Raw genomic sequence first — 26,725 nt, forward strand, 5'->3', positions numbered from 1 at the left:
TTCCACAATTGATGTGAATATTTCGATGAAGTCCTTAAGAACTTGGACACTCTCTCTTTAATGGCTAATTTTTAACCATGAATTCTACTTGAATTCCCACAATACGTGGATGAACATTACTGGCTGTGAACATACAAGATTGTCCACAAAAATCAGACCCTAATATTTTAACAATGGGAATTGTTCGAATCCCAATAATATGAGTGAGGTTTCTTAATTGCACAATTAAGAATTGTCAAGATACTATTATTGGTGTTTACCAAAAAAAAAAAAGGATTATTGGTGAAGCCGCTTTATATAGATATATATGAGGCCAATCTGGCATCTGACATTATAGATAAGAGAAAAAAAGAATACAAGAGGAACTAATCAATATAATGATCAAGATAATTAATCTTCTATATCTTTTTAACAACTCGATTATGCATGACTTACCTTAAGTCATTAACAAATGGGCTCCCATCTAACTATATTATAAAAGAATGTGAGTATCTTATCTTCCTACAAGAAAGAAGGATTTGGTATTTATTTTTTTGTTTTTTTTATGCTTCTCCGTGGATGACAAATCACATACCAGAAAAAGAAGTACTTCATGATAAGGCAAAGACTCCAACACAAACAACAAAGAGGAAGTTGTTAGAGAGAGAGAGAGAGAGAGAGAGAGAAGTCTAGTCATGCGCGTGGCTACAAATTCTTCCCAATTAATTTGAAAAAAGGATAGCAAGAGAGAGATTGGTACGGTGGATACTATGCATTGTCAAAGTCAAAAATACACAAGGAACACGAAATTTGTGCCATTGGTGTGTATATCAACATCACTTGTATATTCCCCAAATCACACGCCATGACTCTTCTTGATTTTTTTGAACTTTAAAAACTCGGCATCGGGTTTGGAGTTTCTTATTCAAATTATTCTAAAATTGATCAGAATCGGTTAGTTGGACTCGGCTGAAATCATATATCCTTATTCGACTGGACTCAGCCTAACTCAATTAGACTACATATGGAATCAAGATTCATTGGAATAGGTCCAGTCAATTTTGAGTCGAGTTGAATCCATCAATTCAGCCGATTTTGATTCGTTTTCTAAAACAATGGTTGTATCGGTTCAAAATTTCTTTGTAGAATTTGAAGCTCTATTCTTTGGTAGTCAGATAGATGGCAACGACTATAGATTTATCTCGTTTTTGGATAGAAAGTGATTCCAATGCGGTTGTGCTAATTATTCAGAATCAATCCACTATGTTTCAACAACAATGGCTATTTTATAAGCATTATCTTTCAACAATAACTTGAAAAATTACCTATTGTTATTGAAAAGAACTCAATTATTGATTTTTGACTTCTCTTAATTACTTTTCATCAAATAGCCAAGGCTTGGTTACGTAAATTGGTAGGGTTTTTTTTTTTTTTTTTGGTGGAGGGGAGGTGGGTAGACGGGAGTCGAACTCAAAACCTTCAACTTCCTTGGACTCCGCATCGCAACACACACGAATCGAGAAGATACTAGAGCCTCCATGTTCACCAAGGAGTTTCCTCTCAACTGGGTGATCCATAGGGGGAGACGGAGTCGAATTCAAAACCTTCAGCTTCCTTGGACCTTGTCCCTTGCCAACTGCACTACTGCCCCTTGGGGTTAAATGGTACGGTGAATAAAATCATGATTCAATAGGGTTTACAATTGAGCTGGCTTGAAGGACCACAACATACTTGTGATGGAATTTGGATCCTCTACTGTAGAGCTGCCCGATAGGACGGTGCTGCCCTGACACGGGGCTGTGCACAATATCCTTCGTACCCCTGCCTAAATGCCTTGCCTGAGTAGAAATAAAACGATAATTGCACTTAGTCCCATGTCTGAACAGACGGTCGTACCAGATAACTCGGCAATGGAGGATCTGGGTTCCACAAGGAAAAGGTCATCACACGGAAACAGCATCAAAATCGTACATTATTGTCAGTTGACAAAGACAAAAAATTTGTTAACAATAAATAAGAGACTAACTTTATCAAAAAAAAGACAAATAAGAGACTAAGACAGGCTATGGGCTTTGTCTTCTATGGTGTGGTACATCAAGGGTGTCAATGAGTGGGTTTAGTTTCGATAGGGTTGAATCAGTTTTGGCTTTGAATTGGTCTAAGCCTAAACCCAAAACCGTTAAGCTGAAGTTCGAAGTTAATTGATATAAGTTTTATTCTGATTTGGTCCGAGTCTTATCGGTTTGCTTGAGTTATTTTGGCCTGAGACCGAATTCGATCCGGTTCAGTTTCAGTGTTACAAATAAATATGAAAAAAAAAGATAATAAAAACCAGCCTCTTAGGGTTTTCATCGTGCCATTCAGTCGGTTCGGTTAGGTTCAATTTTGACCAGGGCCTCTTAAATCCCAACCGTATAAAAGTAAAACCATTAGGCATTTTGAAGGATTTGTATCTTTGTGGAGCACAAAAGCATTCCTCTTCACTGAGGCAATAACAGAAGCACCTTGAATGCATAGAAAGCTGTCACATTTTTACATCCCGGAGTAGAAGGGCTGACCCATGCAATCAATAATAACTCAATACTAAGTCGGTTCTTCTCTTTCATGGATAATTGAGTTACGGAGAGGGAAATTCATCCTTATCTCCACTCTCTGCAGATCCAAACCCATGACCCCCACCCCTTCCCTTCCCCGACTCTACGTGTCTTCCATTCCGTGATAAGTCACATGGATGGATGTGGACCTATCTCTTTTTTGTTTGACTCCCTTGGACTTACATGGCATTCTTCTGATAAAAGTGAGGGGACAGTAAACAGAGAGAAGCTTTCATTTTCCAAATGCTAAACATTTTCAGAAAGCGCCAATGACTGCTTTGGTTTGTTTCAATTTATAGAAAATGGGGAAAAGATGAGAATCCCAACCTAGCCTCTCTCCCATGATCCCATCCCTTCGCAGACAATTTTAGACTAATTGGTACTCATTAATTGCGCAAATGGGGCCTTGAAAGCACATGTTTGGACCCAAAAAAATCAGAAACAGTATCAAACAGGTAATTATGGCATTACGTACTCCAGAAAGGATAGGAAGGATGGGCCCTGCAGTCCCACAAGGCTTGGCTGAATAAGTCACCGAATCTGTTACATGGCAAGCTTAGGAATACTAAACAGGTACAAGCATCACGTGGCCAAAAACAGACTAGCATTCTCAGTATTGTTGGATTGGACTTATTGCCGTATACAGTGGGAAAATTTGAATCAAAATGTTACTGATGTGAGATGCCCATATTCTAGTGAGAGGGGGCGATCTCTTCTTTGTTTGTCGTCTGTTTGGTGGCTGTCCCCCTCTCCCCCCATTTAGGGGTGTCAATACCCAATCCGAACCGATGAAACCGGTCCGAATCAGTCCGAACGAGCCCGGATTACATCGGATCAAACTTTTAATGATTCGGATTCGGTTTGTGGATCCAGAGAGGCAAACAGTTTGGTTTGGTTTGGGCTAGCCCGACAGTGCACCGATAGTCCGAACCGTTAGGCCCGAACCCAAACCGAACCGATCTAACCCGATAAATGAGTAAATTAGTAAATGCCTAATGCCCCATTGCCCCCTAAATGTGTTGTGATAGTTTCTCACTTTATCTCATATCCTTTGTTAGTGATTACCCAATCAATTGTATCCATAGGACATAGGACATAGGATACAAAGACGCATTGTATTTGAAATATTTTATGTACTTATAAGAGAAAGAGAAGAAAAATTAGCACTAACCGGACCTTACTAGTTATATAAAACCGGTAGCAAATCGAATCCAAACCGATATCAACCCGTTATCATAAATCGAAACCGACACGAAACCAAACCGCACCGAAACCGAACATTTCTTAATGGTTTGGTTTCGGTTTCTATAAAAGTCACACCGAAACCGAAAAGCCCGAACCGAAACCGGCTCAAACCGGCCCGTTGACACCCCTACCCCCATTGTAAACCCTGCTATCTTACAGAGCAGGAACTTCTAAGTGGACCTTCTACTGCCGAGCTGCCCGTAGTGCGGCGTACGCCCAGACACAGGAAGGCGACGAAAAGACTGCCCTATCCTTGCCTGAGCGTCTTGTCCAAGCAGGGGTTAGGCGGTCTTTACCACCTTGCTTTGTCTAGGAAACACAAAAATAGGGGCAGCTCGAAAGTAGAGGATCTGGATCCTATGAACAATGGTGAAAATTCCTAGATTTTGTTTTGGAGAGGGAATGTATATAGTCCAATTACTTAGGGGTGTAAGTTTGACCCAGTCGGCCCGAGCCCACCCTAAGTCTGGGGCTGGATTTTTCAACATGAGAGTGGATTAGAGTTGAAATTTTCAGACCCAGGATTAGGGTCAAGGTTAGGATTGAAGTTTTGGGCTGAGCCTGGCCCAGCTTATGTTAGGTTATTACAGTTTTTGTTTGAGTGTAATTTCCTATTGAATGAAAGTTTGACAAAAGTAATTAATATTTTAAGTTTTGAGGTTAAACTGTAAGATAATATTTCACCATAGGTTTTTATTTTCTATAGAATTGTGAGGCAAAACTATATAAGTTCAAGATGTGATGCCAAGCCTGTCTTTTTTTTTATTTTTTTAAATGCATAGAACTAAGGTCAATCAAAGCCAACCCGGCCCTGACAAAAATTAGGGTCAATCAGGATCAACCCGGCCAACACGGCTAGATCAGGTTCAATTAGGGATGGGTTGGGCTGAGCTTGACAGGGTTGAGATTGAGGTAAGATATCTCAACCCGGTCTTAGGGCCGGGTTGGATTTGGGCTGAGCTAAGAGAACTCAGGGTTGGGCTGGGGTTTTAAAAAATCCGACCCAAATTGGCCTTGTTTCATCCCTACATATACCAATGCAATACATGGAAGCTCTATTTCATAAAGTTATTTTCTACCACATTTCTACAATATATATATATATATATTGGGCTTTGTTAGTTTCACGATTCAATGAGCCAAGATATTCAGGGCGGGCCGGGCTAAGCATTGGGTTTAGATTAAGACCCCTAGGGTTGGGCTGGGGTCTAGGCCAAGTTTGGCCCAGCCCGGCCTGTTGATACCCCTAGAAAATTCTACTTGATGAAACTTGACATATGAGCAGGAAACCTTGGCTGTATCTATCCATTTCATTCCCTCCAATTATGCCAAATGGCCAAAACAGGTGGTCGTCCCATAAAACTTTTTGTTCTGAACATGCTGGTCTAGAAAAACTGCACTCATTCATCTGAAAAGAAGAAGAATACACAAAGGAAAGAACTGAACACATAACCAGGTGATATGCTTAAGGTAACACACAAGGTTTGGAAATGTCTGACACAAAGTATCTTCATTTGTCAAAAGGTTATTGCTAGGCCACGTTAGTGTTCCACGTGGCTCAAAATCTATCCATCTATCTCAGTAAACTTGTTATGATTGGCGTGCTAATAACCTTTTGAATTTCTCTTATCTTTAGTGTTCAACAATTTACCCCAAAAAGGGGGGCTTATGTCCCCTATGTACTTTTTTTGTGTTTTTATTAATAAAATTTTAGGGACTGCTTAGATCCCAGATAATATTTGAAATAAATAAAAAAAATTTAATCAAAAAAGAAAAATAGCGATTATTATCATAGGATGGGTGCTAGAAATAGTGAGGGTAATTTGGATCCTCAATAATTAGGGAGAATAATAATGACCTTAGATTCTTGGGTATTTTTTGGATTTAGGTCTTCTACGGTGCGGTGCCTGTAGTGGCCTGAGCGGAGCAGACACAAGATATAGCGCAATGACCACCTTACCCTGGTTCCAGCAAGGCGTTCAGGCAGGGGTAAGGCGGTCATTGTGCTGCGCCTTTTGTCTGCGCCGCTACGGGTAGAGCGCCATAGTAGATCTGAATTGGTGTTTCCTTCTCCATGGGTGGAGGAAAATAATTCCGCCTTATCATATATTCAATTGACACTGCCTATCATTTTTAAACTAAATGGAGGTTACGAACTTACCTCCTCCAAGGACTGATCGTTCTGCCAGATGTCCAATTTCAGTTTTGGATTTTTCCTTCAACATCTCTGGAAATAGGAGGTGGTATTAATCTCGACCCACGCCAAGGATATTCCAGCACAACCTCGGGCCAGACTGGGCTTGGGCTGAGGGAGAGGGATCAGGCTGGTCCCGGGTTTTTCAAAATCCCAGCCTTGTCTGGCCCACTTGAAATCATACTTACTCAGTTACTCCCATCCAAGTAGGGAATGCTAATAACTAAGACAGAGATCCTTTTAGTGAACAGTTTTGATTATATATACTAAAAAAAAAAAAAAACAGTTTTGAGTATTGACTTAGGATGATTTTTTTTTTTTTTTTGGATAAATTTTGACTTAGGATGATGGAACTACCAAAATATGTATTATAAAAAAAAAAAATTGGAAAAAGGTTCTTACACTTATCGCTGTGTTTGGTTGCAAGGGAAATTAAAGGAAAGGGAAGTGAAAATTTTCAAAACCTTAAAAAAAAAAAACTATTGTAATTATTACCTTATGTGATTATGGTTGTCGATCACTTCCTTTTCTATGGTAGAGAGAACACGAAAGTTTTTATTCCAATAAATGACTTTGGTCTTTGTCTTCGTTCAGCTCTAGAGACCTTTGAATTTGATTCAAACGATGCTCTCCGAGATTTTGCTCCAAATCATTCCATATTTGTTTATTAAATTCCTCTTTACTTTTCATTCAATTTCCCTTTGGTTTTAAAAATTATAAAAAAAAAAAAATTTTGCATGTAAAATATATCATTATTAAATATGATAAGAAATATAAGTAGTTTATATAATCAAATGGGATAATGATTACAAAAGTTTTCTTTTTAAATTAAAATTTTCATTTCTCTTTCCTTTAATTTCCCCCTTGCAACCAAAGGCTCTTTCTCTCTTTTCTCTCCACACTTGAAATGACTTCGATTGCTCTTCAATGTAAGATACCGTTTTATTGCACCTCGTTGGTGTGCTCCCAAAAAAAACAAAAAAATACCTATCCTATGGAAAAAAATTTTTGATTTAATTAGAAAGGAAAGGTAGAAAAATTGAGCGGCATAAGCATAACTCACCAACTTTACAGCTCGTTGCTTTAACTTGGAAAAAAAGCAATGTTCCACTGAACCCTTCAGTTCAAGTGAACCGAGAGAGTACTCAAACAACAAAGTTGTTGTATGACTACAGAAAGCAATAGAGAGAGAGAGAGAGAGTGAACCCTTGCTCCTTACTTCTCTCAAATAATAAGCCACGGCTAACTTCTCATTTTGGCTTTAGCATACTTTCGTTTAGTCTTAAAGATTAAATTCTCTAACTAAGAGTGGTAACAAAACACAGGAGTGGTTGACGAAAGGGAAAGAAAGATCACATTCTAGACCATTTAACTAAGGACGACACAAGTAATCTCAATCATTTGGTCTGGCCGGGCTTTATTAATTTAGTCCTGGATTAACACTAGTTCCTTTTCTTTTAACTTCTTTTTTCAGGGTTGGTTTTATTCTGAATCTTATCAAACCCAGGAGTGGTTATCACTTCTTTATTAATTTAGTTAAAGTGTTTTGGAGGGAGAAGTAGTTGGCAATTGCAAAACAATTTGACAATAGAGAGAACTAACAAATTGAGCTGTGTTTGTGTTTGGTGCGTAAATGGAGTTCTAAATTATTCTTTGCCTAAGTCATATTTAGTTTTCCATCAAAGAGGGGAAAAAATAAAAATTAAAGCACTTTCTTAATACATGAGTTACATGAATATTCCTACCAAAAGAAAAATACATGAATGTTTCATCTAATCAGAAAGGGGGGGGTAGGGGGAAGGGGAGCATGGTTCAAGTTCTTGATAATCCAAGATCAAAACCACTTCATGTGTAAGAACTTATCTATCTGTTCAAGACTGATTAGACGGTCCTCATTGATCAATCCCTCATTTGACCAATTTAACCAAATCACCCAACGAATTTAAAAGCTAACCGTTAAAAAAAAAGTGCCGAAGTATCGAAGTATACTCCTTAGAAGGACCCATTACTAAACTATCCCAAAAGGGTTAATCTAAAAATCTGAAATTATTGAACTCATATTCTCTTCCTCCCTTCTTTTCTTCTTCTTCTTCTTCTTCTTCGTACGGTTTCTCTCTCTCTATCTATCTACATGGTTCGGTTGTTCATTGTTAGGATTCAGGTGGTTAAATCCGATTTAGATAAGAAACTGAAAAGGACACATCTCCCTCCAAAGCTTGAACCAGTTTCTTAGACAAGACTCAGCACACCCAACTCCATTAAACCTAATACGTATTTTGATATCTTTTTCTTTCCTTATGAACTTATCTATATCTTCTTCCCCTTCTGACCTCCTCTCAGCTTTCTTCTAATGCAACCACCTCACGCGTAACCATCTCTCTTCTTCCCAGAGATGAAGCACGTCGGCAGTGGCGGCAAGAACAACAATCTCTCCATCTTCATCGTCGTCTTTTCTGTATTTTTCTTCGCAATTTTCTTGTACAATGAGGATTTGAAATCGTTTGCAGAGTTCTCATTCTCAACACCCAAATCGCAGGAACTTCAACAAGAGCTTTCGAGTTCAAGTAACCCAGTTCAAGAAACCAGCAAAAAAGAGGAAGAGAAGCCGAATGCGAGAACTATTAAGGAAGAGAAAGTGGAAAATTCTCTAGAAAAAAGAGAACCCATTAATATGAAGATGATAATAACCAAGGAAGAAACTTTAGATGAGAAATTTTCCGACATTAAAGAAGAAATTGAGGAAGTTGAGGTGCCACCAGAAGAATGTGATCTCTTTACGGGAGTATGGGTTTTCGACAATCTTACTCATCCTCTGTATAAAGAAGAAGAATGTGAGTTCCTCACTGCGCAAGTGACGTGCTTGAGAAATGGCAGAAAGGATACTCTTTATCAGAATTGGAAATGGCAGCCCAGAGATTGTTCATTGCCCAAGTAAGATATTGCAATTCCCCTAATGAAGGAAGAAAAATTCAGTCTTTTTGATGCTTGAAATCATCTAAATCTGTTCATCTCTGTTCAGGTTCAGTGCGAGATTGTTGCTTGAGAGACTTCGAGGGAAGCGGCTCATGTTCGTCGGTGACTCGCTGAATCGGAACCAGTGGGAATCCATGGTCTGTCTCGTTCAATCTGTGATCCCTCCAGGCAAGAAGAGCTTGAACAAGTCAGGATCGCTCTCTGTTTTCCGAGCTGAGGTAATCAATGTTACTCTCTTCCTCTGTTGATGAACCGTCCGGTCCGACTTATTCGAACTGTTTGGTTCGGAGTGAAAACTTTGAGTGCTTCTCTTTAATGATTATCTCATGCATGCTTGTGAAGGAATACGAAGCTACGGTTGAGTTCTACTGGGCCCCATTTTTGGTGGAATCCAACTCGGATGATCCAACGATGCACAGCATTCTAGATCGCATCATCATGCCTGATTCAATCAACAAGCATGGGGAGCACTGGAAAGGTGTAGACTACTTGATCTTCAATACCTATATATGGTGGATGAACACTCTCAAGATGAAAGTTTTGTAAGTGTTTGGAGAAGCACCTAACTCTATTGTTTGATTTTCCCTCTTTTTCTAACTATATAAATGTGTGTCATGTGGATTGATTTTGGTTTCTTATGGATATTAAAAAGGCGAGGATCCTTCGATGAGGGCAACACAGAGTATGATGAGATCGAGCGGCCGATAGCTTACGAGAGGGTTTTGAGGACATGGACTAATTGGGTAGAGGAAAATGTGGATCCCAAAAGCACCTCTGTCTTCTTCACTAGCATGTCTCCGGTTCACATCAAGTAGGACTTAAGAACCACAATTATGTTTAGATATAAAAGTGTGTATCCAGTGCACGAGGCTCTCGTCAGTGTAGGGTCTAGAAAGGTTCATAATGAACACATGAATTTTTATCCTCTCAAGTGCATTGCACTGCTCAGTACACCACACTTGAGCATCTGACGATGGCCATGAGGCTGAGAGGATGAACTTTAACGGTGCACTGCGTAGTGCACCGTCGGATGCACAAGTGAGGTGCACTAGGCAGTACACCATACTTGAGAGGATAAAGATCCTGTATACATACAGCCTTATCCTTGCTTTCAGAGGAATTTAGCTCGTCTCCAAGGAAGCGCACTCTCAGGGTGCTGCCAGGGGGCATCCAGCAATTGAGCTATGCCGCACACATCTCGATGCATGCCTAGGGATGTGTGCAACACAACCCAATGGCTGGTAACGCCCTGGGCGTTCCCTGCTCCCTCGAGACGATCCTGATCCTTTTCAGAGTGGCTGTTTCTAAAGTCAAACCGGACCACTTGGTCATAATAGAGCAATCTTACTGTTGCACCAAGGCCTGCCCTCTTTTGCATGCTTAGATCAGGACCCTTAAGTGGAATACATATAGGCTATACAGGACCTCATTATATGATGGCATATATAATTCAAACCATTTTGGTCGGACCCACTCCTAATAGAGCAATCTTATTGGTGCACCAAGGGCTGCCCTCTTTTGCATGCTTAGATCAGGACCCTTAATTGGAATACATATAGGCCATATAGGACCTCATTATACGATGGCATATATAATTCAAACCATTTTGGTCGGACCCATTGAGTGGGTCCGACCAAATTAAATGATCTTTTTCAAACTATACATTTTGGTTTGTAAACCATTTTGTCTTTTTCCTAATGGTAAACAAGAAATTATGGTTGATGCAATAGGAGTTTGGATTGGAACAACCCTGATGGGATCAAATGTGCCAAGGAGACAATGCCCGTACAGAACATGACCCGGTTGGAAGTGGGTACAGATCACCGGGTTTTTACTGTGGCATTGAATGTGACCCGATCCATTGAGGTTCCTGTCTACTTCCTTAACATTACCACCCTCTCTGAGTATCGGAAGGACGCGCACACATCAGTCTACACCATCCGGCAAGGCAATATGCTAACAGATGAACAGAAGGCTGACCCGGACAATTTTGCGGATTGCATCCATTGGTGCCTCCCGGGTTTGCCCGATATTTGGAATGAATTCCTCTATACTCGTATCATCTCTCGTTCCTCAACCCACTAGGTCATTCTCTTTTTAATTTCTTATATCTTTTTATTATTATTATTATTATTTTGTTTTTTTTAGGGTTAATGTTCTCTGTGCCACACACTCACCCATGCTACGTCCAAACATATGGGGTGGGTATTTCTATCAATTAGGAGGGGGGGGGGGCGATTTCACCCACCCCCATGTGTCTGGGCGTAGCCTGTTCCCTCATCACAGAGAACATTGAGCCTTCTTTTTATTATTTTAACTTTTATGAATAGGGTGAAATTTTTTGTACTTTGTTGTATACCTGATTGGCTGAAATAGCAGCCAAGTAGGCATGCTAGGTTTCCAACAAGTGGTGAGACATGGACCAGGTTTGCCAGATTGTACCTCTAACTCAAATTGTATAATGAAACTCCGAAAGAAGAATTAAGAAAAAAGAAAACAAAGAATTGATGTCTTAATTACTGGTTCCCTAATATTTTACAACTGATCGTGAGGATTTATGTTTTTGTTTATTTTCGCCTTTCATGTGGGTAGGGCAGTCATTTCATCCTTCCCTCAACCCCTCCCTCCCCCCAAAAAAAAGTGGGCCATCCATTTATACCCTATGAATATGTTTATCCATATTTTTTTTATTTTTTAGTTAAGCCCCAAAGAGAGTTTAACTCATCACGAGCTCTTAATTATTATGAGGTATTTGTCTTTACCAATTGAGCTACCCCTTGGGATTTTGTCCATAAAAGATGCTGATCCCTATTATCAAATGTAGGAACCAAACAAAACACCCGCAATGCTTGACATATTTGACCATGGGTTGGATATTGCAAATGAGCCTCATCTTTCTTATGGAACATCCCCTATTGGTTGTACAGATCAAAAAGGTCCATCTCTTTTGAGCAAACAAGCATTGCAAAAGCAAACGGTGAATAGTTTTTCCCTAATTACTATCACCGAAAGGCAGAAGTTCAGTATATAGTGGAGCAATCTCTTTCTTAGGTGAGCAACTGTGACGACAAAGTCATGGTTTTAAAGAACATCCAAACTGTATTGATATTGTATGGGAGTGATCTGATATATCATACTTAGTGGATTCGATGATCCAGTACTATTTGCTCTTTTGCTAACTTGATTTGCTGGTCCTTTCTTTGGATTTTACAATTCAAGATGTTTCGGATCACTGTCGCTCAAGAATGTGTTGGAAGTGTGTTCACCAAAATTCATAAGTTCGGGTTTTTCAAACAACAAAGATGTTCTTCTCGAATTAGGATTTCATAAACCCTAACTCCCAAGCCTAGAGAGAAAGAGACTGCCACGAATTTGAGGATTCTAAACCTTAAAATTGTTGGGTATTAGTGATGTGTGTCTCTCTCTGTCTTAACTACGTATTTATAGATAATGTCTTCCCTTATTTTTGAAAGATTCTATCAACCGTGATAATATTACCCATTAATTGGAGTTAAAAAAGACAGAAGCCTTTCTCCCTTACAACAAAATATGATATTACCCTTTAATTGACGTTAAAAAGGACGATAGTAAAATTACTTTGTTTTGAAACCATATTTAAAATACATGATTTTTTATGATAAAATTTCCTTAGTTATGTACCTTAGGCTAATTTCAAGGTTGTTTGACCAACGTTGACCCGTTCAACCCTATCGTCTCGGCATATAAGTCATTTTAAAGTAATCTTCCTAAAATTAATTAGAATTGTTCCAGACGTCATTTGATGTTATGTAAGAGTAACCTCCAAAGCTATAAAATTAGTCTCACACATTCTTCTAAAGCGTTGATGTATTATCATCATACAAGTATCTAGGGTGACAAAATGAGGTGTCTACACTCTCCGTCTTTTACTTGGACTTCCTCTGGACTTTTATTCCCTGAAGTTCGTTGATTGGTACAGTTATGCGGTTCCTCTCATAAGGGGGCTGAAATGATCATTCTAACCCCTGATCGAACACACTACCCGGGTGGGATCCACCCCCCTTTTATTAGAGGCACTAGAAAATCGTACCGAACAAGGAACCGCAGGTGATAAAAATTCGACTCCCTCTCCCCCGGCTCTCTTTCTCTCCCTTCCGCTCCCCCTTCTGGAATCCTTTCCAATTATTTTACATGTGGTACACGTGTTCCTCATGCATGAGATCGATCACATGTTCCTCATGTTCATCTTGAACCATATCATAATTTGCAAGTATTAGAAGAGAATCAGGCAGATATGCCGATCCAAATTAGGCTGTGTCAAATCGGCTTGTATCGGAAGTAGTAGGGCCAGCTGATTTGGATCCAAAACCCTCCGATCTTATAAAATTTCCATATGGTTTGTATGTTTCTGCGTTTCAAAGAAGCAAAGGGACATAGAGAGCACTGCCAAGTTCCAACAATCCAACAGAGAATGGAAGCATCCAGGAAACAACTAGAATTTAATTCTCCTTTCTTTCTCTGCTACATAACGATAACGTAAAAATAAATACTTTTAGGTCTTTCTCTGAAATTTTTGTCCTTACGTCTCATTGCTTACTATATATATACGTATCACTCATCTTACCCGTGCTTGTTCTCTTGGTTAAAAGTAGTATGTGTGCATGAGCTTTTATATATCTTAAGATCTGTGTTGGGTTCCTTGGATATGATCGATCAGTTTTCGAATTTGAAGAAGACAGGAACTGAAGAATTAACCTGGAATTCAAAAGGGGAATTTGGCTTTCAATTTGGATCTATTTCTAGACGATGATGATGATGATGATGATGATGATGATGATGAGGGTATTCTTGGAAATCTTCAATGCGTTGGTTCACTGTGTATCAACCCTTTGGGCTCTGCAAGAGAGGCGAATTGCAGACATGTTTAGCTATGTAAGCTCTGCTGCTGGGTCTGTGCTCATCGCCATTAATGTGCACTTTAGTCTAGAGATGTATGATTTTCTTCTCCTCTTATTATTAAAGTATTTTTTGGTTATTATTTCACAGTAACAGTATGCTAAAAAATCTTTCTTATGAATTAAGTATTGAATCTTCGTTTTTTTGGTTATTTTAAAGTCAATTGCCAGACTAGTTATTGGTTGGTACCCTTACCAACAAGCGGTTGCAAGGAAACCAGAGAAGGTCAAAGAATTGAGACTCTTGCCTTCACTGCATCCCATTATAGCTAAGTACCGTACCGCCCCCCTTCTCACTTTCTCTCTCTCCCCTCCCCGGCCCAAATGAATGTAATGTAGTAGTGGATTTTCAAATCAATGATCCAAATTAATGAATTTAGTGTAGTTATGGGTTTTGTTTCTTCGTTGTTGAGAGACAACCAGGAACTCATTTCCTATTTACAGGATTTTACTAAAAGTTGGGTTTTATCAGTGCGTGCAGTGATAGATGATATTAATTAAGCATCTTGTTTCCTATTTTGATGTTTGTGAATTTGCATGTATTCCGAGGGTTACTAATGAAATGGCAAATACCCTGGCAAAAAGGGCTTAGTCCGTAACGGATAGGACTTTGTGGCCTAATTTCGATTCTTGTTTCTCTGTAACTCCGTTTGTGGGACACAGGAGTGTTACCCGTTTTAATCAATAGATTTTCTTTCTATAAAAAATAAACAACGTTGAGAGAGAAATGCTTGGTATTTGAATTCGTGTATTGATTTTTTTTTTTTACATTTTGGTAAAAGAAAATCATTTATTGAAGAAACATGAGAGTTCATGGCTGAAATCCTAAAATAGCTCAACAAGCGGTTAAAAACGAGTTGGGTTTTTGGCAATGTGGGTTACAAAGTTCAAACTCCAACATGATAGTCAATGTGGGACAAGTGTCAAACACTATTCATGCATGCAGTGGATAGTAACCGAAGCCTCTCTCCCCCTCTCTCCGAATCGTTATTATCTCCAATTCGCTGACCGCTCCAATTCCTCACATTGGAGCTGAAATGATCACCCTACCCCCTGCCTGAACATACTGCGCAAAGTGGGGTAGGATGGTCATTTCCACTCCTATGTGAAGAATTGGAAGATATTGAAGCGGGCAGTGAATTAGATGTGATAATTATTCCTCCTCTTCCCCCGGCGAATCCAAGAGAGAGTGCGCCCTCCCTCCTTATGCATCAACGATTGCACGACACATAATGTACCTGCAATTACAGTAACTTAAAAATGAGTCTAAAGTGTAACGTTGATAATATAATTTCAAGAGAATGGGCTGGGCTGGGCTGGGCTGGGCGGCAAAAGGTTTTATGGATGGTCTGGGTATTATGAGTGATTCATTTAATTGTACAATGTGGTAATTCTGACCGCTAGATATCTAGTGGATAGTCTAAATTGGTCATTCATCTTATTCCCAAAAACTATTTAAGTTAAGGGCATAAAAAAGTTTTTAAAAAATAAATTAAAAGTGATTTATTATTATGTCATTATTAAAAACTATCATTGTTTTGTCTATTTTTCGAATATACATGTGAAATAACAGTATTTACCTTCAATGGAAAACAATATATAACAAAAAAAATTATATGTTATACTATAAGGGTTAAATAGTATGGTTATAAATCATTTGACACCAAAGGGATGTCATAAGAAAATAACATTTTTAAAAGCTTATCTTAACACTTGGCCAACTATTAAGATGAAACACGAGCATAGGAACTTTGGTCTATCTCTCTATAAAATTTCAGCTTTATCATTTTACTATGTGTTACAAATAGGTGGGTCATCCATAAATACCCTATGGATATGTTTATCCAAAATAGTTTTGTCATAGTTAGGCCCCAAGAAGAGTTGAACTTACGACCTAATTACTCACCAAAAGGAAGAAGTTAGTATGTAGTGGAGCAACATGTTAGGTAATCAACTGTGATGAGTACTTGGTTTGTAGATAGCAGACTACTTTATGAAGGGGCTGCATACATAGTTTTAAAGATCAGTAATGGATCATCCAAATGGTATTGATATTGGATGGGAGTGATCTGATTTATTATACGTAGTGGAATTCGATGATCCATTAGTATTTGCTCTTTTGCTAACTTGATTTGCCGATCCTTTCTTTGGAATTTACCCTTCAAGATGTTCTGGATCGCTGTCGCTCAAGAATGTGGTGGAAGTGTGTTCACTAAAATCCATAAGTGCGGGTTTTTCAAAAGATTGCAACACTTGAACTGGTTACTACAGAGATCAATGCAACAGAGATGTTCTTCTCAAATGGGGATTTCATAAATCCTAATTATCAAACCTAAAGAGATAAGAGAGAGGGAGAGAGAGAGAGAGACTGCCACCACTTTGAGGATTTTTTGTTTTTTGGGTGCAATTCAAGGGCCCACCGGTCATCAACCTCAACAGGACCCCACAAGGAGGCAATGAGGGGACCCACAAGGGGTCAAATATGGTACCCAAAGGCTCCATTTCTTGGAAAACAATTAAATGTGGACTAGGTGTCGCTAAAGAGACTTAAACCACCGATCAAGCGTCTAACGCAGTTCTCCCAAGGGAGTAGCGAACCACCAGGGCAAGCCCTGGATCAACACTTTGAGGATTCTAAATCCCTGAAAGTGTTGGCTATTAGTGATGTGTCTATCTCTTCCCTAGCTACTTTATAGATTGTCATGTTACAGTCTCCTATACTAAATGCCAGCCAACTGGTGTGACCCAATAGGGTGTTCCCACCGAGGTCACACAAAGTGAGTTTAAATCATCTATGTTGATAATTTTTTGGGATAAAACCATTTGAGGTAATTAATATTAGGGAAAATTATACTATCACCTCCTGTGATTTGTATTAAATACAGAGCAACCCCCTATATTTCTAAATTATACAGCCACACCCCCTGAGTGGATGATGAGTGGACGATGTTAAATAATATATTTTAAATACCAACTTTGCCCTCTTCTAATATCCTATTAATACTCAGTGGAAAATTCCAATTTTGCCCTCTTCCCCAAATTTGAAGTTTTCTCCATTGCTAACCTGCAACTCCACCGCAAAGGTATTCATTTATACATTTAAGTCTTCTCTCCCTCATCTCTTCTCCCTTTATTCTCTCTTGGATTTTTTTTCCCTGCTCTCATTCATTCGCTATTAACCCTAAAAAATCTGCAAACCCAAACTTTGAATCTCGACCTAACATGGTCTTCGTCGAGTTCTCTGCAAAGGTTATAGCGAGAATTGCAGCATCAGACTTTGCTTGCAATGGATCAAAAAACCAGAATCCCAAGCACATGCCACTGTCTTCCTCGCCAAGTTCTATGGCCGTGTTGGGCTCATGAATTTTATTAATGCCGGACCTGAACGCCTCCGTCCTGGTAACTACCCCTTCTCTGTTTTTCTCTCAAAATCAGATTTTGATTTTGATTTTGATTTTGATTTTGATTTTTATTTGCTAAACTGTTTTGCCATTGATTAATTGTAGCGATATTCAGGTCACTTCTCAATGAAGCTTGTGGGAGAATAGTGAATCCAATCTAGTTCGATCTCTCTTGATTCCTGTTTGTTCAAACTGAGATTTGGGGCATCGATTGTTTTCCCCTGAGCGATCCCATCCTTGGATTATTGCCTCCAAAATCCTCTTTTGTTGTGACATACATACTCCGATCTACATATATATATATATGAACTTGCAACTACCACAAGGTTTTGGTTGTAGAAAATTTCCTGAAGTTATTACCTGCTGTTCTGGCCTGATGCCAGTGGGAATCAAGAGGATAATGGATTACGAACCCTATCCCACAATTTCCACCGGATTGGGTTTGTAATGATGGAGTTACATGGCTTGAAACGAAACTGAATTGCCGCTGGTTGTTCCTATCGAGGGATTGTCGTTGTTGCTCTATCACACTTTATTAATTCTTAGTTTTCATAAACCCCTAATAGGGGTATATTAGTCATTGTAAGTCATGAATTACCAACACCGTACCACTTAACGGGAATGATATAACGAAGTGGGGCTGACTGTAACAACTAACCAAACCTCAGGGGGTGTGGCTGTATAATTTAGAAACATAGGAGATTGTTCTGTATTTAATTCAAAACTCAGGGGGTGACAGTGTAATTTTTCCTTTATTATTTACCTAGCTAGTAAACAACATTAATTAACAAGTACAATTATAACTGAAAAATAACATATAAACCCATGAGTGATAGTAAGCATTTGATTTAAGTCCTTCACTTAAACATTGCATAACAAATTTTTGGATATGGAAAATACAATCGTTGGAACCCTAATCCATCGAAACATCGAAATAGTCAGTACAAAGAATTTTTACCATTGATTGGGCATAAAATATTTTAAAATATAATTCTTTAATAATGATAATAGTAATTATTATTATTATATATTTAAATGTGTTTGCAATTTATTTACAAAACTGCCACCAAGCTCAGATTTCATCCAATCATTGTCTGTAAATTTTCTAAGGATATTCTCTCCCTAATCGAAAATTGGATTCCATGTCGAGTATCGATCTCTTCCACTCATAAATACACATGATGAATCTAGCCTATCAATATATAGCTAGTGCACGCATCAACCATTACCCACACCAAGATGCACAAATTAAACTGACAATGATAGGGACCTCTTAGGTATAGAGATAAAAACAGCTATTAGAGAGTCTTTGTTGCATCGACAACTGACAATAATCCATATAAGACTCTAAATTAGATCATGTCTAACACACACATAATATGAATGCTCACACCTATATTCTTGAATCATATTCCGAGAGCTTACAACGTGACAACCCTATGAACAATATGCTTAATATTGTCCCTGATTATGGACACTTTAAGATATAGCCTTAGGACAACACATCGCAGATAAAATGATAATGCCAATTAACACGTTTAATTAAGATTTGATGGACACACATATCCATCAAAAGCCATTTTGAAGCATCTGCCGTGTCCAATGAAATGCTATGGGAACTTATAAAATGATTTCATTCCATGGGGCTACAAATGCAAGCCAAATAATTATCTCTGAATGATGGTCAATCATCCAGTGAATCAAGCCATAGCCCTAAACTCACATGGGTCGGTTAATCAGGTTGAACGCTATCATTTGATTCAGACACTAATTTTGGCGGTTATTATCACCAAGCATTCCTGCAAGGTTGCAAAGGGGATTATATTTAGCTAGACGCATGTGTAACAATGTCCATATTTTTTTATTTGGAAAGTAGTTTTCTGATATGGGGTGTGGACTATGCCGGTATTCCCATGTATTTATCTCTGTCCACAAAATAAGGGAATAGAGTTGTGTTTTCATATGGGGAAGAGAGAGAAAGACTCATGGGAGTGCTGGCGTAAGCTACACTCCTGCACAAAGAACTTTCTCCATTTTTATTTATTCTTCTAATTATGACTTGGGCTAAGAGAATGTAAGAGTGCTCATGATCTAAAGGGTGGGAAGTAGTATTTCTCTACGAGTTTTTTTTTGTGAACAAATAAATATAGGATGCACGTTCTCTATCTAGGAGCGCATCTAGACGCAGGCTGCGCCCAGACACATGGAACAGGTCAGGGGCGTGGTTTGAGTCATTGGGAGGGGGTGGGCTGGTCATTTCGCCCACCCCATGTGTCTAGGCATACCATATCCTACGCCCCTAGTGTAAAGAACTTTATCCTTAAATATATTAAATCTAAATAAAAATAAAAATAAAATAATAACAATAATAATAAAAATACAAGGCAATGATGCCACCAAGAGGCGCTAGACCACAAACAATGGAAAAAATAACATAAACAAAACATCAACTACTACCATATTCATACTGGATTTGAAATTTGCAAGGCTTTTCAGGGAACGGAGATTCTGGAGAGGGTGGTGATTGATTGAATGCAGCGCTGTACGCTACTACAACTGCTACCATGTTTCCACATGCATGTATGACCTACTTTCAATATATATCTTTATACTATTAATTCCTCCATGTATTTGCTGTAACACTGTCGGCACTCGGGACTAGGACCTTCCTTCAATCTTCCATATAACACCTCATTACTTTTTCCTTCTTTTTAACCCATTCTCTCTTTTCCTGATCTTTGTTTTGTTAATTCAGTCTACGATAACGATTATAATACTCTCATAAATTCACTTAACAATATTTATATCTTCTTTGAAAAGAGAGTCCGGATCTTCTACTTCTGCTTGTTCTTATTTTTTGGGGCATGCAAAGATCATCTTAGCCTTGTCCGAGCGCCTTACCCGAGCAAAGGTAAGACGGTCTTTACGCGTCTCATTGTGTGTAAGGCACACACGAAAATAGAAACAGACAGAAATAGAGGTCATCGATTCTTGAAAAGAACCGACATAATTAAATAAGTCGATCATATATAAATCTTTAATAATATATAATGTTTGATACCAATGGTTACCAAAATCGATGCAAAACCACTATTTCAACCCCTCCTCAGGCCTCAGGGTTGATATGGATTTCAAATAGAATTTATAGGGTGAATTGGGTTTCCGTTTTTGGTAGATAGCTAGGTGCACATAGAATTGGGCCTTAATAAGGTCAGTCTAGACCCAGCCTGCCTTGGACGAGCCTAACCCAAATGGTTCTGGGGTTCGCTACACCCCATCAGACAGGCAAGGCTCAACCAATGTTCAACCTTCACCAATCAATCCTGCAAATATTAAGGAGAGTTAGTGTGGTTACTTACTAATATATGATACCGCAAATGGAGGTGAAAAAAAAACTTGTCTTGTAGTAAGGCCGAAAGGAAAATCCCTTATCACGTGATGCATTGAGCGATGGGAAGAAGAAAAACAAAGAACCGAGACTGTTAATACCTAACCTAGGTGTGCCATTTTATTTGAATTTTCTACCCCCACATACATGAGACCGGGGGCATGTCCCTTTAATTTAGGATTTGGGAATTGGTGGTGTGCGACAGTGTTAGCTAGCTAGCCACATAACTAACACACACACATATATATATATATATATATATATATATATATATATATATGTGGATGAAGAGTCCTCTTTTAAGGTGTAAAGCAACGCTTCCTTTCGTACTTCTTTGACCTCTCTCATTCACCTCATGCAAAGGACAAAACCTAGTGAAAGACAATGAGGTTAACTTAAGATAGATAACCCTAAAATGGAGGAGGAGATTAAGGAACCAATGAATGATTGGAGAGATGTAATGAAGTAGTTTAATTCTAATTTGGAGACACCTTCAGCTCTCTTTTTTTTTTTTTTTTTTTTGGTAGGCACTCCTTCAGCTCCTTAGGTTATTGCTTTTGAAGAAAAAAATGTACAAATTTGGGGAATGAGTCAAGACACAAAAGTGATAGGGTCTCCCTCTCTCTCCCTCTCTCACACACACATGACTTTAACCAAAATCTTTTTCTGTGGCCACTTTTGACTAAGAAAAACTCGAGTTTGAGGGGCCCATGATAGATTGGCTGAGATGATGGATCTTTATCCCCACTAGTGCTCTGCTTGGTCTAGTTTCTCAGTCTCCCTAATAAGAGGGGTGCAATAATCATCCTACCCCTATCCAAACACTTTGTCTGAGTGAAATCCACCCTCCTATTAGAGGGATTGGGGAACTGAGCCAAACAGAGACCTGGAAGAGAAAATTTTCCCCTTCAACGCCTCCATGGGGCGTATTGACCTTGAATATTATTGCATCAGAAAGAGGTATTACCGTTACATTATTCCTTGTTTAAGCTGTAGGCTTTATCTAGCAGGTGATGAGTATTATAGAATGGCCAAAGTCAAATTTGTCATTCTTTGAACACCGAAGCTACTTTTTCGAGGAATTATCAGTCAATTCTTCATTACATTAGTAATGTGTCTTTTTCACTACGTTAGAGTTGAGAGGTAAATTGGTAAGTTATATAAAGGGTTAAGAAGGGGTTCCTTGAGAACACATCCATAGCACCAGTTAGGACTTAGGAGTGTAAGATGAGAAGACAAGGTGGCAAGGGGGGCTCAATGGCCACTGCCCTTTTTACCTCTCTTGTAGTGGTGATGGTGTTTCTTAGCTTACCACTAGAGACCACCGCAAACTACAACTACTCCTCTCCTCCACCACCCAAGAAATCTCCCCCTCCTCCCTCTCCTCATTACCACTACAAATCACCACCACCACCACCTCCACCCATCCACAAATCTCCTCCACCAGCACCACCCAAGGCACCATACAAGTCACCACCACCCCCACCCGTCCACAAGTATCCTGCTCCACCATCCCCTCCTACCCCAGTCTATAAGTACAAATCTCCTCCGCCGCCACCTAAGGAGCACCACAAACCACCCTTTGAGCACCACAAACCACCCACTGAGCACCACAAACCACCCTTTGAGCACCACAAACCACCCACTCATGAGCACCACAAACCACCCTCTGAGCACCATAAACCACCAACTGAGCACCACAAACCACGCACTCACGAGCACCATAAATCTCCTCCGTCACCACCTAAGGAGCACCACATGCCGCCAACAGTGCACAAGTCCAAGCCTCCACCACCTCCTACTCCAGTGTACAAATACAAGTCTCCGCCACCACCAAAGGAACACCACAAACCACCTCATGAACATCACAAGCCTCCCACTCCAGTCTACAAGTACAAGTCGCCACCGCCACCACCACCAGTTCACAAGCCACCGCCACCACATGGTTATCATTACACTTCACCTCCTCCTCCTCCTCATCATTACTAAGAAGGCTTAGAGTCAAAAATGGTAAGCTTGTCACATTATTCCTTAACTTCAAAACATTGATTAAGACATGTATCAACCCAATTTATGAATATTTTCCTGCTCACTACTTTTCCCTGTAGGAAAGCGTTTTACTAGGATGGAGGTAACCGAATAAGGAGTGAGGAGGCCAGAGTTTCTGATCTTCTTCCTAAGAGAAGTAAAGCGAATGTAATCTCCTCTGTGTGATTTTTGTTTTGTTGAGATGGTAAATGTCTATTATTATTAAAAGAGTGAGAGAGAGAGAGTTTTCATGTAAATAGTGCAATGTAATGTTCTGGTCAACATGTTTGTGCATGGGCTCTCCTTAAATATCTACTATTTTGGCAGCTTGAAATTAAGTGTGGCTAATGATCGAACAGTATTGGAACAAAGTGGGTTTCTTTCCATAAAAAGTGCCATGGGATTTGGTACAAAACTAAGCATTTACCGACAAAACAGAGAGCAGATCAGGTTCAAAACCATTCTACACGGCACAGATTCCATCTGGCTGGCTGAGACCTTATGAGAATAATTCTTGCCTAGAACCTGATCCTGCCATAGTCAGTCATTTATTAGAGGGCTGGAACATGCACAAGAACCATCCCCGTACGTTTTTTTTTGGTAAATTACCATCCCCGTACGTTATATGACGCATATATGGAATCCACTCACACTCTTAGATTCCATATGCGCATCATCTGAAGTACGAAATTGGTTTTCATACGAGAACCTGAACCATTCTCCATTTATTTATTATAGCTTTTAGGAAGACTGGGTCAGCTGAATTTGGATCGTCTACGGCCTGCTTGACCGTAGCAGCCATAGCAACGCTCTAAGGAGATATGGTACAATGACCGCCTTACCCCTGCCTGAGCGCCTTGCCTGAGCAGGGGTAAGGCGGTCATTGCACTGTGCCTCATTAGTGCACTGCTATGGCTGTTAGAGGATCCTGATCCGGGTGAGCTCCACCAATTTGGATCCTCTAGTGCCTAGCTGCCCGGTAGTACCGTGTTGCCCAGACATGGTGTTGTGCACAATATCCGTCTTACCCCTACCCGAGCGCCTTGCCCGAGTGGGGGTAAGGCGGTCATTGCGCACAACACTGTGCCTAGGCAGCTTGGCAGTAGAGGATCTGCATTCCAGCGCCACACATATTGTATTATTAGTGCCACCAATATGTCTTGTCTGGATAAATGTTGCTGCTATACTTGTACCAAGAATGCTCTTGCTGGCAGCCAAGGAAATGGGATCTTAATGGGTATTTTAGAAAATACTAAAACCTAGGAGGGTATTTATGAACCCAAATGGTAAGTGATTCATTCCATTTCCTTGGCTGCTAGCCTTGTAACAGGAACACTCCTAGCAAAGGGTAGCAGCAAAGTTATGGGCAACCGCTTCTCCATGCTAATTAATTAATTACCATTTTTTGGACTTTTTTAATTTAAAAAAGTGGGACCTACAAAACACCACATCTTCTTCTTCATGTGCCCCGTTTACGGATTTTCATCTTCTCAAGTGTGGTTACACCACAATTAAGATTTCAACCGTAAAAACATGGGCAATGATGTCTTTTTATCTTTTCAAGTGTTGAGTGGACGATTGGATTCTTTAGTGTGGTGCACTACTTGGTGTCAATGAGTAACCAAGAACAAAATACTAAATCCAAAACTTGACCTAATAACCTAAATTGATCCAGACCGAATGTAATATGGTTAAGTCTTGAATCTGAAAATGTCTTTATAATTCAATTTGGTTTGGATTCGGATCTACCCACTAAACCGACGGATCAAACCGAATCCGAACCGAATACCTCGCCTTACAAGTTAACTTAATTAAAACCCTAATAGTTTATTAGGCTTAGAGTTTTAATGGTTTAAGACTCTAAGTTGACGGTTAACGCTTAGTGCCTTAAAGCCTTAGATTCACTTATTCCTCAGTCCTTATGTCTTACTAAATACGAATTTCTTCACGATTATGACTTCTTTGTAACTCTTCAATTGTTCACTTCTTTCTCTTTATCGCTTCATCTTCTTCATCTCTAGCAGTGTTGCATTGGCTTCATAGTCAATTCTCCATCTTCAACTGCCTTGCAATTTCAACCTCCATGCAACTTGGAGGTAATCCCTCTCTAAGCTTCTTCTGTGTTCATGAGTCTTGAACAAAGACAGTGAAGGCCGAAGGTAGAGCATGTGGGATCATCCTTCCAGTTCTTCGTTTCCTCTCCTCCATTGGTCTTACTACATTGTTCCAAGGCAAGCAAATGCTGTAACGCTGTGTATTAAAGGTATAATCCCTCTCTCTCCATGAGTTTTTTTTTTTTTTTTTTTTTAATAATTTTTAGATATAGTTACCGGATCTGGTTACTAAATAAGAACCGAATTGTAACCAGATTCAAATCGAATCGGTCAAGAACGATTAGAGTAATCAATTCTAGAACCGATCTAAGACTTGGTCCGAAATTGAATCCCATTGCCACTGCTTGGATCCGAACAGGATCCAAACTAAATACTCGGTTCCGCATCGAATTGACACCCTTACTCCACTGGTGTAGGTTGAATGAGAGGAGTTCACGTGGGTGAAGTGAAGGAGAAAAGAGGTTTAACAGCAAGTCAATTTGAGTGCAAACAACTAAAAGAAGTCATGGAATGGACCGTATGAATGTCATCCGAAACAAGAACTAATTAAGAGAAGAAATGGGGCCAAATGACTGCTATAAGTAAACACTCTAGAACATCTCGAAGTTGGGATTGGATGGGTCAATGGAAGAGAGAAACTATAAAAAATACAGAATGCCAGGGCCACTCTCTAGCTTGAATAGGGAATCACGAAACCTCTTGCAGGGGATTCTCACTTTTAAATTTGCACAGATAGCAGAACCTGAATGAAATTGAAAATTGGGAAGTTAATGATACATGTTAGTATGTAATGTTTCGACTTTGGCTCTCGAAAAACCCATCTAGACACGACCACCACTGTGAGGAGAATTTAGCTCGTCTCGAGCGAGGCGTGCGCCGAGGGTGCTCTCAAGGGCATATATCCAGCGATTGAGCTATGCTGCATACATTTCGACATACACCTAGGGATGTGTGCGGCACAGCCCAACAGCTGTCAACGTCCTAGGCATTCCCTGTTCCCTGGAGACGATCCATCCCTGTGAGGAAGCTCTAAAAAATCACAAAAATTGGCTCTTAAAAAATCAGATCTGGGATTCTCTGAGAGTGGGGATGGAGGGAGAGTGTGAGTCGAAGAGCATTTTGAAACTCGATCTGATTGGTTTTTTGGAAAGTAGTTTTCTGTCTGGAAGTGTGGCTTGTGCCAGCATTTCCATGTGTCTATCTCTCTCTTCCTCAAAACATGGGGCAGAGATGTCTGTTCATATAAAGAGGAGAGAGATAGACTCATGGGAGTGCTGGCGTAGGCCACACTCCCATACAAAGTTCTTTTTCTCTTTTTTTTTTTTTTAATCTGGATCGGTCCGGGTGGGTCCTCAAAGGGGTTTAATGGGGGTAAATCATCTCCACCATCGATTTCAACAGTGCCACACGTCAATCAATGGAAGATTAGTGCGTTGGGAGGATCTCGATCCTATATGCTTATCGAATCATGTTTGGGTTGGGGTTTCTTAACACTGAAACCAAATTAGACCGCATTGAAACCAATAAGATACTGAATCGAACTTAAAAAAAACCAAAACAGATACCAGCCCAAATTAGACCGCATTGAAACCAATAAGATACTGAATCGAACTTAAAAAAAACCGAAACAGATACCAGCCCAAAATTCATTAAAAGTACATTTTTTTTGCTTCTCACTTTTGAATATATTTATGAGGCAAAGCGAACCAACCTGAAACCAAACCGATAAAAAATCGAATCCAAACCAAAACCGTTGCACCCTTTTTGGATCATGTTTGAACTCATTCTCATACAAACCAGTGAAAACCGAATCGAAACTGATCCAAACCGACGGATTAATACCGCTACTCCCCTGGACGAGCCTATGACCCAAAC

General features: G+C 39.6%; 1 protein-coding gene across 1 annotated transcript; it reads left to right on the forward strand.

Moving 5' to 3' along the window:
- Positions 1 to 8,346: 8,346 nt before the first annotated feature.
- Positions 8,347 to 17,036, forward strand: LOC122657494 (protein ESKIMO 1-like). Its single transcript, XM_043852212.1, has 6 exons — positions 8,347 to 8,943; positions 9,032 to 9,203; positions 9,328 to 9,527; positions 9,638 to 9,796; positions 10,716 to 11,070; positions 17,024 to 17,036. Exons 1-5 carry the CDS (start codon positions 8,405 to 8,407, stop codon positions 11,068 to 11,070), a joined length of 1,425 nt encoding a protein of 474 aa, XP_043708147.1. The 5' UTR covers positions 8,347 to 8,404; the 3' UTR covers positions 17,024 to 17,036.
- Positions 17,037 to 26,725: the final 9,689 nt, after the last annotated feature.

The sequence above is a fragment of the Telopea speciosissima genome, chromosome 1 (genome assembly GCF_018873765.1).
Source record: "Telopea speciosissima isolate NSW1024214 ecotype Mountain lineage chromosome 1, Tspe_v1, whole genome shotgun sequence".
NCBI lineage: Eukaryota > Viridiplantae > Streptophyta > Magnoliopsida > Proteales > Proteaceae > Telopea > Telopea speciosissima.